Source organism: Aulonocara stuartgranti, assembly GCF_965226115.1.
Source record: "Aulonocara stuartgranti genome assembly, chromosome: 18".
In the NCBI taxonomy this organism is placed as follows: Eukaryota; Metazoa; Chordata; class Actinopteri; order Cichliformes; family Cichlidae; genus Aulonocara; species Aulonocara stuartgranti.
In genome coordinates this window covers 5677443-5691575 of record NC_138954.1, presented here as the reverse complement: position 1 = coordinate 5691575, position 14133 = coordinate 5677443, and the positions used below count along the sequence as shown (strand labels likewise).

The window sequence follows — 14133 nt, the reverse complement described above, 5'->3', positions numbered from 1 at the left end:
GTTACTTTTTGCAACAACAAGGGGATTCCCAAAGAGCTATTAGCTGACACCATGGCATACCTAAGCATCATGTGCAGTGTGTCCTTAACAAATCGGAGTGACCTGTACAAGTGACAGGCCTAAAAACTGTCATGAAATCCAGCAAAGACCTGACACAGGACCTGAGAGGTGAATCCTGGACCTTCGGATAATTCATCTGCTGTTTACTGAAGCCTCATCAGAAATACTCTCAGCTGAAGGGTGGCTGTCAAGAAGCCATTCTTAAGCAAAGGAAACAGGGAGAAAAGGCTGAGGTGTTCCAGGTTACACAAGAACTGGACTAAAAATCAGTCAGTATCTGTCTATAAAACTGTCTGGAAGCTCTGTCATAGTGTAGTAAGTATTGTTGGGGATCTTATCAATGCTGATGAAATAGTGCCATCAGATTTTGACCCCCTCATGCTACATCATCTTGAAAATATCTGACTGGAAAGGCAGTGATCCCAAATAGACTGCCAGTGCAGTAAAATCATACCTGGATAGAAAACAGTGGAACACCATCAGTCATGGATTGGCCTCCCCAGAGCCTGAATCTTAGTATTACAGAAGCATTGTTGGATCATCCTGACAGAGAACAGAACAAAAGACAGCAAACATCCAAAGAAGAGCTTTGAATGTCCTTCAAGAAACCTGGAGAACTACTTCTGAAGACTAACAGAGTTGAGGCTGTGTTAAATAATAAAAGTGATCGTACCAAATATTGACCTTCAAGCTCTAAAGAATTGTACAAACTCTGTTTTTACCTTATATTCCATATTTCCACGTGAGCTGCCGTGTTTCAGTAAAATGTTGCACCTATTTTGCATTTTTAAGCAAAATATAAAGAAAGACTTTCTCACAAGGCTATATTTCATCATCAGTGCAGGAGGAAAGCTGACACTGAGGGAAAATTCTTTAAAGTGCTAAGGAAAAAATGTTGTCCTGTTTTGACTTTTTCTGTTCTGGTGCTGAGTTAGCGGATACCGAGCTTGCGCTAAAGTCTCAGTTCTCACTGAGGACGGAGGAGCAGAGCCAGAGGATCGAGGCGGATGTAAACACGAGCCGCTCTCCGTCAGCGGAGTGATACCTCTTCGCGTGTTTTTCTATCTCTGCGCCTAGAGCTGTCACACAGGGCTCCAGCCCCCGCCCCTCCTCCCCCCTCCTTTTACTCTTCCTCGCTCGCGCTCGCAGCAGGTCGTCCTGATTGGTCCACACTGCCCGTGGGTGCACGCGGATCCACTCGTGATCAGGGAGAGTGGGCGGGATCACGGGCTATTCTTGTCCGCTGATTGGCTGCTTGTCGCTCCGCGCGGATCACAACAAGAATGTTTTTCAAACTAGAGTCAATGCTGTCAAAGCAGCAAGCACACACACACACACACACACACACACACGTACATATATATATGTGAATGATAAATAATTATTATTAATTATTAAATATTGTTTTATTAAAATGTCACCAACTCCAAGTTACAGCGCTATAAAAAGTTTTCTGTTTATTATTAAATAATACAAATAACAAAACCTTAAATTAAAATGAAAATTAGACACTTTCTGGCAACTTGAAGTGTTAATAATAGCCAAATTTTATCCAATTCAACGAATAATTAATAAATAAATCCAAAGAAACAAAGAAGTTGTAATAATAATAAAAATGAAAAAATAAGACAATTAATTAAAGCCTAATTAAAAACATAGCAAAAAATATTTTAAAAAGTAGATTGCCATGACAAAACAAATATCTCAGTCAGATAAAAGGTAATCTGAAATAATAAAAATGACAATACAAAGAAAATACTATGAATTCAAATAATAAAAAATACAAATATTTCAGACTAAGCAAAACAAAATAAAACGGAATTTAGTAAAAGAACCCCCCCCCCCCCCCCCCCCACACACACACACACACACATATATGTCATTAACTGCATCACTGACATAAAATGTATCAATGCCATAAAAAATTAGATCAGTTGATAAAATAGGTCACTGTAATTTTTCGGACGTAATGAGCAAACAGCAAACAAACCTAATGAGATTCCCATATTAATACCTACCTACCTAGTCCCAAAGTTACTTTCAGACCTGTTTTTACAGACAGGAAATAAATAAAAACTCAACTCTGCTTCCTTTGTGTAGGACATACGGTGGAATCAGTGGGTGTAAATCAATCTCAATATATGATTTTTTGTTTAATAATAATTTAGAAAATCTGAAAAAAATTCTTTCATTTTTAATATTCTAAAGAAAACCCTGCTTACGTAAACAGCAACACTAAACGAATGAATAAATTTCTTTATTATCACTTTAAAAACTACATTGTGAAGTAATAATATACATGTAAATAAATACACTCACATATAAATGAATAGTACTTAAATATGCATGTGTACATTTAAGTTGTTTTTATGTATCTCATACTCACACAGATAGATAAGATAAAATGTTATTGAAAAAAGCTGTTAAGCTTTTGTGTCTCTTGAATAAATCTAAATGATTCAATACAACCAGTATTTTTGTTTTTGATGATTTGGATTTCTTGTGGTTGTGTCTATTTTTGTTGTGTCTGTGTCCGGACGCCAGGGGGCGGTGTCCAAAAAACACACACACAAACTGTTTTCTGAGTCTTTTCCGGCTGTAGCGGAACTCCGGGCTTTCTTTCCCTGTGCCGTCAGCGGACTACAACGTGTCCCGACAAAATGGCACTTTATAATTTCAAGAAGATTATGGTGGTTCCCACCGCCAAGGTAAGTTTTACCTTTTGTTAACATCGCGTTTTAAAGCGGCTGAGGTTCGGTGCGGCTCGCTGTGGGAGATGGCAGGAGATAATAGATGGTGAAAAGAAAACACGTGCCGTACTGGGCTGAAGAGAGACCAGCATGTTTAAGAAAAGCAGACTTCAGGCAGAAAACTGCTACACTGAGTCTGACATGTCGTTATATGTGAATAAACAGCCAGTAAAAGTCTGTGTTAGCCGGTGGTAGCTCTGATTTTCGCTTTCAGAACTGCATTCACAAATCTGGAGGTTTACGTATGTGTTTTCTTACCTCTGTATAAGTTTAAGGCTGTTTGTTTCATAGGTTTCTGTTTCCTGTGAGCAGAGACACTGTTGCTCACTTCGGCAGGTATAAGATACTTTCATCACCTCATGAAAACAGGCCCAATGACTCTCGTGTGGCTGCGGTGGTGTCAGTCCTTTTAAACACTACGTTGTGGCGGCCTACTATGAGAAGACAGTCATGAAAGACTCTGCCTTCTTTCCTCAAACAGTTTTTTTAATATAACTTGTATGCCGAACTTTAAAAAACACTATAATTCGTGTTAAGCGTCACATAAAATTGTGTTATAAGCTGCCTGATTTGGCCGGTAGCCGAGTAAACATTAAACTGATTGGTTTCTCAGGGAGGTCTGGCTGGATTCTAGGAAAACCGATTATATGAGGTTTAATGTACTGAATTACAGGGGAATGGAATTTTCTTGTACGTAATGTCACTATTCGTGTATTGATAAACCTCAAATAGCCAAATAATTAAAGACAGAGGCCAAAAATAAAATCACTTTTTCAGATGATGTTATAATGAATTGTTTGTTTGTGGTGATCTATGGCTGACCTTTACCCTGTTTAAATCTGTGCAGGATTTCATCGATGTCACTTTATCCAAAACCCAAAGGAAGACGCCCACGGTGGTACACAAACATTACCAGATTCACCGTATCCGACACTTTTACATGCGAAAGGTGAAGTTCACCCAGCAGAACTACCATGACCGCCTCACGCAGATCCTCGCCGACTTCCCCAAGCTCGACGTAAGAAAAGAAAATTTGAAACAGACTCATTTCATTTAAATATCTGGTCAAACTCGTATGATGCTTAATGTTACGTGATGTTTTCCATCTCCTCAGGACATCCACCCTTTCTATGCTGATCTAATGAACGTCTTGTATGACAAAGATCATTACAAGTTGGCCTTAGGACAGTTAAACATTGCCAAGAATCTGATTGACAAGTAAGTTTATCTAAAATCTAATGCTGGTTATTGTTGTGCTGTGAACACTGCTTTCAGATCTTTGTTCCTCCTGATGTACAAATCTGAATCAAAAGCCTCTCACTCTATTCACTAATGGATTTCACTGATGGATCTAAAGCTTTGACATCTTTTGTGGTGTTTGCATACAGTGCATATTTTGGAACCTTGGAAAAATATTTGTGCAAGGTGATAAGATATCGTTTGTCCATTTTCTTAAAGCCTTTGTTACTCAGTGTATTTATTGATTTCTTACCTTCAGAATGAGAGTCTGGTTTCAGTGCATCTATGTGAGCTTGGTGGGTATGCTGATGCGCTCAATAGGCCTGTTTTTGTAAATGTCTGGGTTTCATTAGACGATTCAGTTTAGCAGCCACTGCATTGTTTTTCTTGGCCTTCATGCATTTATATTACACCTTCAGAAACTTCAAGCTACAGAACAGCTGTGGCTCCTGCAGGAACAGGCACTGATTTATGGAGCGCTTGATTTGCTTTGCGTTCTATTGGCAGTGCTTGCATTTACAGTAGATTAATTGTGCAGCCCTAGTTACATCAGTGTGTTACTGTAATCACATGTAAGCATTGGCAGTTGCCAGTATTTTTCTTCCTGAAATGATGGTGTGGTCTAGAGCTCTGACTTATGACCATTATTTATTTTTTATTGCACAAAGAACAAGAGGATGATGGTAGAGTGCAAACATAAGAAACTGTCTGCCGCTGCTAACAGGATGTCAGGTCCTTGCAAGCATCTGCAAGACAGCATGCAAACACAACGTGAAGAACCTGAAGCTGAGCGTAATCAGACCTGCAGTGTAGCAGCAGGACTTCACGTCTTTGATGCCTCCATTTCCACCTGTACATATTTCTACTGTCGAATGTGTTGATCGCTGTTAAGTGCTTCTGTTTGGGCTGGTTTTCAACTTTGTTGTCAGCTTAGTGTTAAAATTAAAACTGTAAAATGATCACACACGTCTCCTGTGTGTCCTCGGAAGGTTTATATTGTTAAACAAAACTATGTGAGTGTTTCAAAGTAATGCAAAAAGTAGTGTCATGAATCACTTTCTCCAGAGGATAATCAAGTAATTTAATTGATTACCTAAAAAAAGTGACTTGTACTACATTACTTTTCTGAGTAACGACCCCAACGCTCGTCTAGACTTACTCTCCTATAACAAAGTAGTGAAGAGGCATCTTTTGTTCTTTCAGTGTTGCCAAAGACTACGTGCGCCTGATGAAGTATGGAGACTCTCTGTATCGGTGTAAGCAGCTGAAGCGAGCTGCTCTCGGGCGTATGTGCACCATCCTGAAACGGCAGAAATCCAGCCTGGAGTACCTGGAGCAAGGTGAGCAGAGTTGATTGAGAAGCTGAGTCCGTCCAAAATCGTACTTTTCCTTTTAGCTGAAAAGTTTGAGTTAGGGCTGCTCAATTAATTGAATTTTAATCACGATTACGATCTGGGCTTTCAACGATCATTAAAAATGACTGAGCCGATTATTAGCCCCTCCCTCGTGCTTTACTCTTGCGCTGCTCCGTGTGGCAAATCGAGCGCACCTCTCTGCATTTCGAACACGTGTCACAACAATTAAGAGCAGCGGTCTCCAACCTTTTTTGCGCCACGGACCGGTTTATGCTCGACAATATTTTCATGGACCGGCCTTTAAGGTGTCGCGGATAAATACAACAAAATAAAACTAGTACCGGTACCGAAAAAAAGAAAATTTATTCATAACACACGTGAAAAGACCCAGGAAAACCGAGTAAACGATAAAAACGATAACAAAATAACGCTGAAAACCGATAAAAATCCTGAAAACTATACATTTCACATCTGAGCCTCAACTCTCGCGGCCCGGTACCAAACGACTCACGGACCGCTACCGGTCCGAGGCCCGGGGGTTGGGGACCGCTGATTAAGAGGACCCGAGGGAAGCTCGGAAAGCTAAGCAGAAGTTATTTGGAGAGGAGAGTGACTGCCGTTGGTTGAAAAGAGGTAAAAAAAAAAAAACTTCAGTGGTGTGTAAACATTATGGGTTCGCGGAGTCAGACGTGGATCAAGTGGACACAGTGTGTAAACTTTGCTACAATGTAGCTGCACCACAGAGCAACACTGCAAAGTTCACTAAACATAGATGTTTACATTTTTCATTTATTTTTTATATTGCAAACATTTGCACTGTTATCAGTATTTGCACTATTTTATATTATTTTTTGACAATCTTTAAAGTCATTATTCAATACATTGTTATTGTTAAATAAATATCGTCAAATAATCGAGATCTCAATTTCAGTGAAAATAATCGTGATTATCATTTTTGCCATAATTGAGCAGCCCTAGTTTGAGTAGTTCAGTCTGTTTCTTCTGTCTCCATACATAACCGTTACTCGTCTTTCAGTGCGTCAGCATCTGTCCCGTTTGCCAAGCATCGACCCAAACACGAGGACCCTGCTTCTGTGCGGTTACCCCAACGTGGGCAAGTCCAGTTTCATCAACAAGGTAAATCCCAGACACATTTATCACGATCATTGATTTCCACTCTGAGCCAACTTTACGAGCAAGATTCTGATTAAACTCTTAAATTATCGCACTTACTGCGCTTGCACTGCTGATTAGACTCAGACTGTATTTCGTTACCCTGTATATTTACATGTGTAATGACAAGTTGAATCCTAATCCTAAATTATTATAATCTAATGTTTCTTTTTCTGTTTGTACTGAACAGAGATTGCAATCACTAACAGTCGCCTCCATCTGCCTGCTTTCAGTGTAGCTAACAGTGTAACTGGTTTCTTCCTTGTCAGGTGACCAGAGCTGATGTTGACGTCCAGCCGTACGCTTTTACCACCAAGTCTCTGTTTGTGGGTCACATGGACTACAGATACCTCCGCTGGCAGGTGAGATGATCCTGCTCGCCTGAGTTTTACTGTGGTTATCATCTCATTGGTAAAAATGAACTCCAGGACAGTGGACGTAAAGCATGTGAAAATGAGGTTTAAAAGGAAAGCTTTGCACTCGTTTCAGTACACATTGTTTTCTTGGACTCACTTTGAATGGCTTTGCATGGTTGAGTTCATCCACTCACTGAAACAAGCCACTTTATCCTGATTTCCCTTCCTTTAAGCCAGCTGTCATCTGATAGGCTGCCCCTCATAAGCAACGCTGGGGCAGAATAGAGCAGCTTTTGTACTGATAGTCTAACTAAACATGGGATTGGTGATCTTAACTCTTTACCTGCAGAGCTGCTGAAATTCTTCCTGTTTGTGTTTAATTTATATGAAAGCTGTTTTTCTTTTATTAGCCTTACGATCATTATTGCTGAGATTTGCCTGTACTAAATGATACTATGTATGTGCTTAAAGTTGGCTGAGAGTCTGGACAACTTCACGAGACCACACAATCCCAGGAAAAATAAACATGGTAGAAATCAGCATTTAGTTTTATCTGTTTTAGGTTATAGTTTTGGAAATCTTGTGAAAATAAATGTGACTCCTGCAGGAAAGACATTCAGGACTTCAGGAGTTTCTTATTTTTTTGCTTGGATTTTGAGGAAAACAAAAATGGCCACAGCGTTTTGTCTCAGGTTTAAAAGCAGTTTCCCTAGCAGAGTTCACTTAAGCTCAAACTAAACATCTTGAAATGCATCCTGATAAATCTAGCATAGGTGCTTTCCCCTCACTCTAAAGGAGGAGTGGGAGCTGTTTTCTCCTAAAGGTGGATTGTGAGACAGGCTGACCTAAGACCATTTTAGTAAGCTACCACCTCCTGTTGTTAGTCAGATGCTAACTGTGTGTTTGTGTGTAGGTGGTGGACACCCCCGGGATCCTTGACCACCCTCTGGAGGAGAGGAACACCATCGAGATGCAAGCCATCACGGCTCTGGCTCACCTCAGGGCGGCGGTTCTTTACGTCATGGATGTTTCTGAGCAGTGCGGCCACACCCTGCAGGAGCAGCTGGAGCTCTTCAACAGCATCCGACCCCTGTTCGCCAACAAGGTCAGACGGCAGCATATCATAACTGCTCTGCAGATGAGTCAGTCCCTGAAAATTCACCCACTGGACCCCCTCAAAATCAGCTGATTCGTTATCTACAAGAACTTCAGTCTAAGCAGTCACGCAAAAAATGTCCGTCATACTATGAATATTTTACGAGTTAGTAAGGAGGGATGGGTCTAATATTTGTGTCTCTTAATTCAGATGATCATTGTTGATGACTTCACAAACACTTTCAGGGCTGAAAAAAAAAAAGAGATTTAAGCTGTTTTAAAAACTGCAACCTGTCTCCTGATTGTGTTTAGTGAAGTGTGTAGAAGCCTGTGCCGTCGTATGCCACAAGAAAACTGCCCCAAGTTGTAAAGGGAGTGAAGTGAGACTTTGCTAAGAGACACTTTGGGTGGATTTACAAAAATGTTTGTTGTTTAAACATGTTTTTGAACCTGTACTGATGCTGGAAAAAAATACCACATATTTTAAAAGCGCCAAATTTGACCTACCCTTATTTACTTTGAGGACATCTAGCTCTGAAACATTTCCTAGTATCAAGTTAAAATTTCTCATGGCTCAAATATGCAAAAGTTACTGTAGAAAAAAGAACATCTGATCTTGAGGGGGTCTGGTGGGTTTTCAGGTTTAATTGACTTTTTTTAGCACTCACACTGTTGGTGATTGTTTTTGTACCCCGCAGCCTCTCATCATTGTGGCAAACAAATGTGACGTGAAGAAGATCAGCGAGCTGTCTGAGGAGAACCAGGTGGGTGGTTTACAGGTTGCACATCTCAAAGACAGGAATGTGTAGGATGTGTTTAAGAATTTGCTTAACGCGTTAAATGTCCTCTTTGTTGTCAGAAAATCTTTGCAGACCTGTCTGCAGAGGGAATCCCCGTCATCGAGACCAGCACCCTGACAGAGGAGGGCGTCATGCAGGTTAAAACCGAGGTGAGAAACAGCCGACTCGGGCTCGCTCTGGTCCCGGAGCGTGTCAAGTATTTGATCTCACCGTGGCTGCCATCTTTCTTTCAGGCGTGCGACCAGCTCCTCGCTCATCGCGTCAACACCAAGATGAAGGGCAAGAAGGTCCACGATGTTCTCAACCGGCTGCACCTGGCCATGCCCGCCAAGAGGGATGAGAAGGTCAGTCAATCAGCTCTTGAATGGCACTCTTAAACAGTTTAAAGCTGTTTAACGTGAGACTTTTGCTTTTTTTTTTCTTACATTTGTTAAAGGTTAAACCTGTTCATGTTTTCAGGAGAGGCCTCCGTTCATCCCAGAGGGAGCCATGATGCGCAGGAAAGCGATGGAGGTGGACGCACCCAAACGCAAACTGGTAGGTGTGGTGGGAACTTCAGGCTTATAGCAAAAGAGACGGCAAGCATTTACTTAAGCTCTTTACTTTAATTTCATTGTATATTTAGCTTATTTTACCGAACCCGGAGACAATAATCTTTCTTTGACTCTAAATAGCAAAAAAATGAGTAATAATGAGTTTTTCTTCCTCTGCTGAGTTTAATTCTCTCTGTGCGGCTGTTTGTAAAATGTTTACTGTTCTTCTTACAGGAGAGAGATCTGGAGTTGGAGCTGGGTGATGACTACATTCTGGACCTTCAGAGTAAGAACTGCTTCCCTTTAATAACGGAGCTGCTGCTGTGACATTTCAGACCATCTATTCACTGCCGTTCTTTTTTTTTTTTTTTTTTTTTAGAATACTGGGATCTAATGAACGAGGATGAGAAGCGTGATAAGATTCCTGAAGTGTGGGAGGGCCACAACATCGCAGATTTCATTGATCCCGGCATCATGAAGGTGAGCGTCTGCTTTTGCATGTGCACGAAGGCCTGCAAAGGTTCACATTGCTGAGATTCTGCAGACATCTGTGTGCAAACAAGGACACCAACTGTGAACGCTTCCTCTGAGCAGGCTAGAGCGTCGTATAAAATGAACGGCTGTGGTTACCTGCTGTTTACATCTGTGTTTGTGTTCTTCCACAAAGGAGAAGTTCACATTAAAAATGTAACAGCCTCCAGATTAATCTGGGGAAACCTACTTCCCTTAACTGGTCCTTCCGCCATGCCAAGAAACAAAGGGCACAAACTGTTAAACAATGAAAACCACAAGATCCTTTATGATTAATAGTGACTGGGTTCATTTCTGTGTAGCGAAAGTGCATTTTCCTGTCATCTACTGTTCCTCTGTGCTTTTGTTTTCTGCTACACGAGCAGAGGACACTAATCTCTATAACTAATGCATACCTCTATATTTACTCCTGAGCTATTCGTGCTGTTGTTTACGACCACACTGATATTCCAAAATGTAGAAGATAATGTGAACAACTAAAGAAATATAACCTATTCTGAGCTTTTAATGATAACAACTGAACCACTGAGGCCTTCAGCATGAATGTAATGCATTTATCTCCAGGATGCTCTCAGAAAGGCTTAATGAAGAAAAAGAGGGATAAGGCATTTGTCAAATGTGTTTCTGCCCTTTAAACTCTGTCCTCTAAATGTGTGTTTGTTTTTCTCTCGACCCTCACAGAAACTGGAGGAGCTGGAGAAGGAGGAGGAGCTGAAGGAGCGAGCCGGGGAGTACGATTCTGACGAAGAGAGCGAGGACGAGGAGATGCAAGAGATCCGCATTCTTGCCAAACAGATCCGCGAAAAGAAGCAACTCAAGGTCCTGGAGTCGAAAGAAAAGGATGTGCATGGACCTCGCATGCCCAGGACCGCCACCAAGGTGAGCAGGGCTCAGTTTAAGCTACTCACCGTCACCCTGCTGGAGTTGAGATGTGGGTCAAATTTAAGTACAGCTGCCTTCAAATACTTTATATTGATTGTTCCAAACATAATAAAAATATATGCCGACATAGCAGATTTCCCCCCTATTCTTTAATACCTGTTGGTGTTTAATTTCTTTGATGTCAACAAACATCTGAGAGCTTAAACTGTATCAAGTGCTGACAAATAGGTGAAAGAATTATGAATGCGTTCCTACTCATCACCTCACCTCTGCTGGTCGCTATTCCTGTTTTTCGAACATGGAAAATTTGCTGCACTTCCAGCAGAATAAGAGACTTGACAGCAGGTGAGAATCAGCAGATTAGAATCAAATATAAAGACGTCACATCGTTGGCTGAACATATGTAGGGACAGCGTGCACACAGGTTGAGCTGCTGGGTCCTTATAGCTGGTATGTCTTAAAACGGGCACATATGAAGCATATTCCCTCAGTAATCGACACTGCACTCAAAACATCAGTGGAAAAAAGAATCAGTGGAAAAACGTGGCATTCATGGAAACCAGGTTATGTGCTCATCATCAGTTACCATGGTGATTTAGCCAGGTTTAAGAAAGAAAAAGGAAAATGAACCGCTTTCAGGACAAATTTTGAAGGCTCCACCTAGTGGAGCTTTTTACTCAGAGTTACTCCGTCAAGCTTCAAGCTGGTGACTCCTTTAGTTCTTTGACTGTCTTTTGTCTTTTGAGCCCACGTTTCACACGGATGTCTGAGCTCATGTTTGTGTTTGTTCTGATATGTTCAGGTTGAAAGGAAGCGGCTCGAGAAGGAGATGGGTAACCTCGGTCTGGACATGGACGACAAGGACGATGTAAGTTCTGATTTGAAATCGGCGCCTACAGGATGTATGTAACTGAATTAATGATAATGATATTAAGTTATAATTACAATGGTGCCCACGGTAACAAATAAAAAAGAGGCAACCTTTTACTATGTGGTTTAATAGTAAAAAGTTGTCAAACTGGGGCGTGGAATGAGGCTAGGTTTTTATATTATTTTGTTTATTGCTAATAATAAAGGATAAAATCTTGCTGGGTTTGGTGCGTGGACTGTTGGAGTTTTAATATAAGGGTTTTTGAATAGTTACAGTGAAACGTTTGTTTCAGTATGATCTTCTTTGAACTCATTTTATTTTGGTAAATATGTGTCTTTTTATTTATATTTTCTTTAATTAGTTTGGTTGTTTTGAGATTTATTTGTTTTATTTACATTATTGAAGAGTTTGTAAACTCATTCATGTTTCCATGGTTACGTGTTTCTTCGGTGCTGATGGTGTTGATGTGGTCTCATGTTCTTGTTCTTCATACTGGTTCTTGATGAGTGAATCTTTGGAGATGTTTGTGTCTTAAGTGTTTCCTGTCGTGTACTTTCAGAGTCACTACGCGCAGCAGGCCAGACGCTCCCGCAGCGTCGCTAAGAAGCGTAAGCGTGAAGCTTCGGCCCCTCCGACGTCCCGAACCCGCAGCCAGAGCGCCTCCCGTCCACCCCGAGACCAGTCTGGTTTACGAGATGCAAAGGTACGAGGCTGTGGAATTGCTCAGCTTTTAACTAAAATCTGCTCTGTGATCGACTCGCTTATTAGTCCTTTAGGTTTTATGAAAAGGTGGACACATCAGAGATCTGTAAACATTAGTTGTTTCACACAATTAATCACAAAGTGGCCAATACTGAAATAACTGAAGTCTTTGCCAGCTTACCTTTAATCCAGTTACCTTCTGCAAAGAAAGATTTGATCCTAAATGTTACTCGCTGATGTTTAATCTCAGAGGGTCAGTTTAGGCTGAGCTGACTGCAGCGCTGTCAGTAAACCAGCAGAAACCCTAAATACCTGATTACCTTTGAATTCCTTTTTTTGTCTGACCAACAAGGATTCACTTAAACTGCATACTGTTGTGTGCAGGAATTACTGCATTTATCAGCAGTTTTATACGTTACTAGTAGTTTCAGCTTATTTAAAAGGTTAAAAATACAATTTCATTATTCTTATTTCTTATTTTTTAGCTCTTAAAAAGCATCAAGTGTGATTTTAATTTTTTTTGAAGGTTTCTTTTTGCTTTCATTAGTGACGGTTGAATCACAGGAAGGAGTGGATTACATGCAGTAACTAGTCTGGGGTTCAAAATGTAATAGATGACATGAAGTGAATCCCTCGTTCTGTAAACTGACCGCTGGCTTTGTCCGTTTGTTCATCAGATGGCGAAGAAGACGAAGAAGATGATGAAGAAATCACAGAAAGACATGAACCGCCAGGGCAAGAAGGGAGAGGCAGACAGACACGTGTTTGACCTCAAACCCAAACACCTCCTGGCTGGGAAGAGGAAGTCGGGCACCACAGATCGCAGATAAAACTGCTTTTCCTGGACTGTTGACACCTGGACACTCTGCTGGCACCATTGCCGGGGAACCATTTACATGATTAGTGATTATATTAATACCAATTTTCAGCTCAAGCATTTGCTCATGGAAGTGAATCTCAGCTGTAACGAAAACATAACTGTATTGAATGGCAGAGACTTTGTAGTGGTTAATGTCTTACTGTGTTACTGCAGTAGTTCATGTGTGAAGCTGATTTGTATTCAGTATCAGTAAAGTGAAACCTTTTGCCTTACAGCTCGCATGTGGCTCTACTTTGGATAAAGTGATGATGATGCTTCCTTTAGAGTCTCTTCTTGAGAAATATTAACACGGGAGCCAAATAAACACATCGGAACTAAAATATCTCAGGTGTCATATTTTTCTCTATGGAGTGATTTTATCTTAAAGAGACAAGGTGGTGACACAACCTTATTGTGTTTTTATATTCCTGATTTGAAAATACTGGTGATAATTGTCTCAGTTGTGCAACAGTTGTGCCAATTTTGCAGCACCAAACGTGCAGTTTTGTTGCACTGAAACGTCACGTCCAAACTTACTTTCACATTTTAATAACACATTTTCTTGCTTGTGTTAAATATGCACCAACATGTTTTTCAAACCCTTTTAGTTGAATGTTTCATTTTTTTCATAACAAACATGGACAGTCCTACCAATCATCTCTTTTTCTTTTCTTTTTTTTAGTTTAATTTCATGGTTAATTTTCAACTCTTTTTGTTGTGATGGTTCACATTTTGGTAGTAACTGTCTCATTTCGGTTGTTTTTCTCTCTTTGATCCTTTTTGTATGACCTTTTTGCATCTTTTCCTAAGGTTGTTTTTTGATACTGTTTTGTGTTACATTTAGATTTTTTTTATTTTACAGTTTTAGCTCATTTTGCATCTCTTTTTACCCCATTCTCTCTCTGGGGTCGTTTTGTGTCTCCTTGT

The 14133-nt window shown here is 40.5% G+C and overlaps 1 protein-coding gene across 1 annotated transcript; it reads left to right on the top strand.

Moving 5' to 3' along the window:
- The first annotated feature begins 2642 nt into the window (after window positions 1-2642).
- gtpbp4 (GTP binding protein 4) lies at window positions 2643-13549 on the top strand. The gene is made up of 17 exons (XM_082514652.1): window positions 2643-2768; window positions 3658-3828; window positions 3925-4028; window positions 5253-5389; window positions 6441-6541; window positions 6847-6939; window positions 7847-8038; window positions 8727-8792; window positions 8888-8977; window positions 9062-9172; window positions 9288-9365; window positions 9596-9647; window positions 9741-9841; window positions 10574-10771; window positions 11577-11642; window positions 12205-12348; window positions 13025-13549. The coding sequence occupies exons 1-17, from the start codon at window positions 2721-2723 to the stop codon at window positions 13175-13177; spliced, it is 1905 nt and encodes a 634-aa protein (XP_082370778.1). The 5' UTR covers window positions 2643-2720; the 3' UTR covers window positions 13178-13549.
- Window positions 13550-14133: the final 584 nt, after the last annotated feature.

Bases quoted from the DNA above. Each gene is read 5' to 3' on its own strand.
- gtpbp4 (XM_082514652.1), top strand. From the start codon at position 2,721: ATGGCACTTTATAATTTCAAGAAGATTATGGTGGTTCCCACCGCCAAG. The intron at 4,029-5,252 runs GTAAGTTTATCT...TTGTTCTTTCAG, and splicing joins GCCAAGAATCTGATTGACAA to TGTTGCCAAAGACTACGTGC. The intron at 12,349-13,024 runs GTACGAGGCTGT...TTTGTTCATCAG, and splicing joins CTGGTTTACGAGATGCAAAG to ATGGCGAAGAAGACGAAGAA.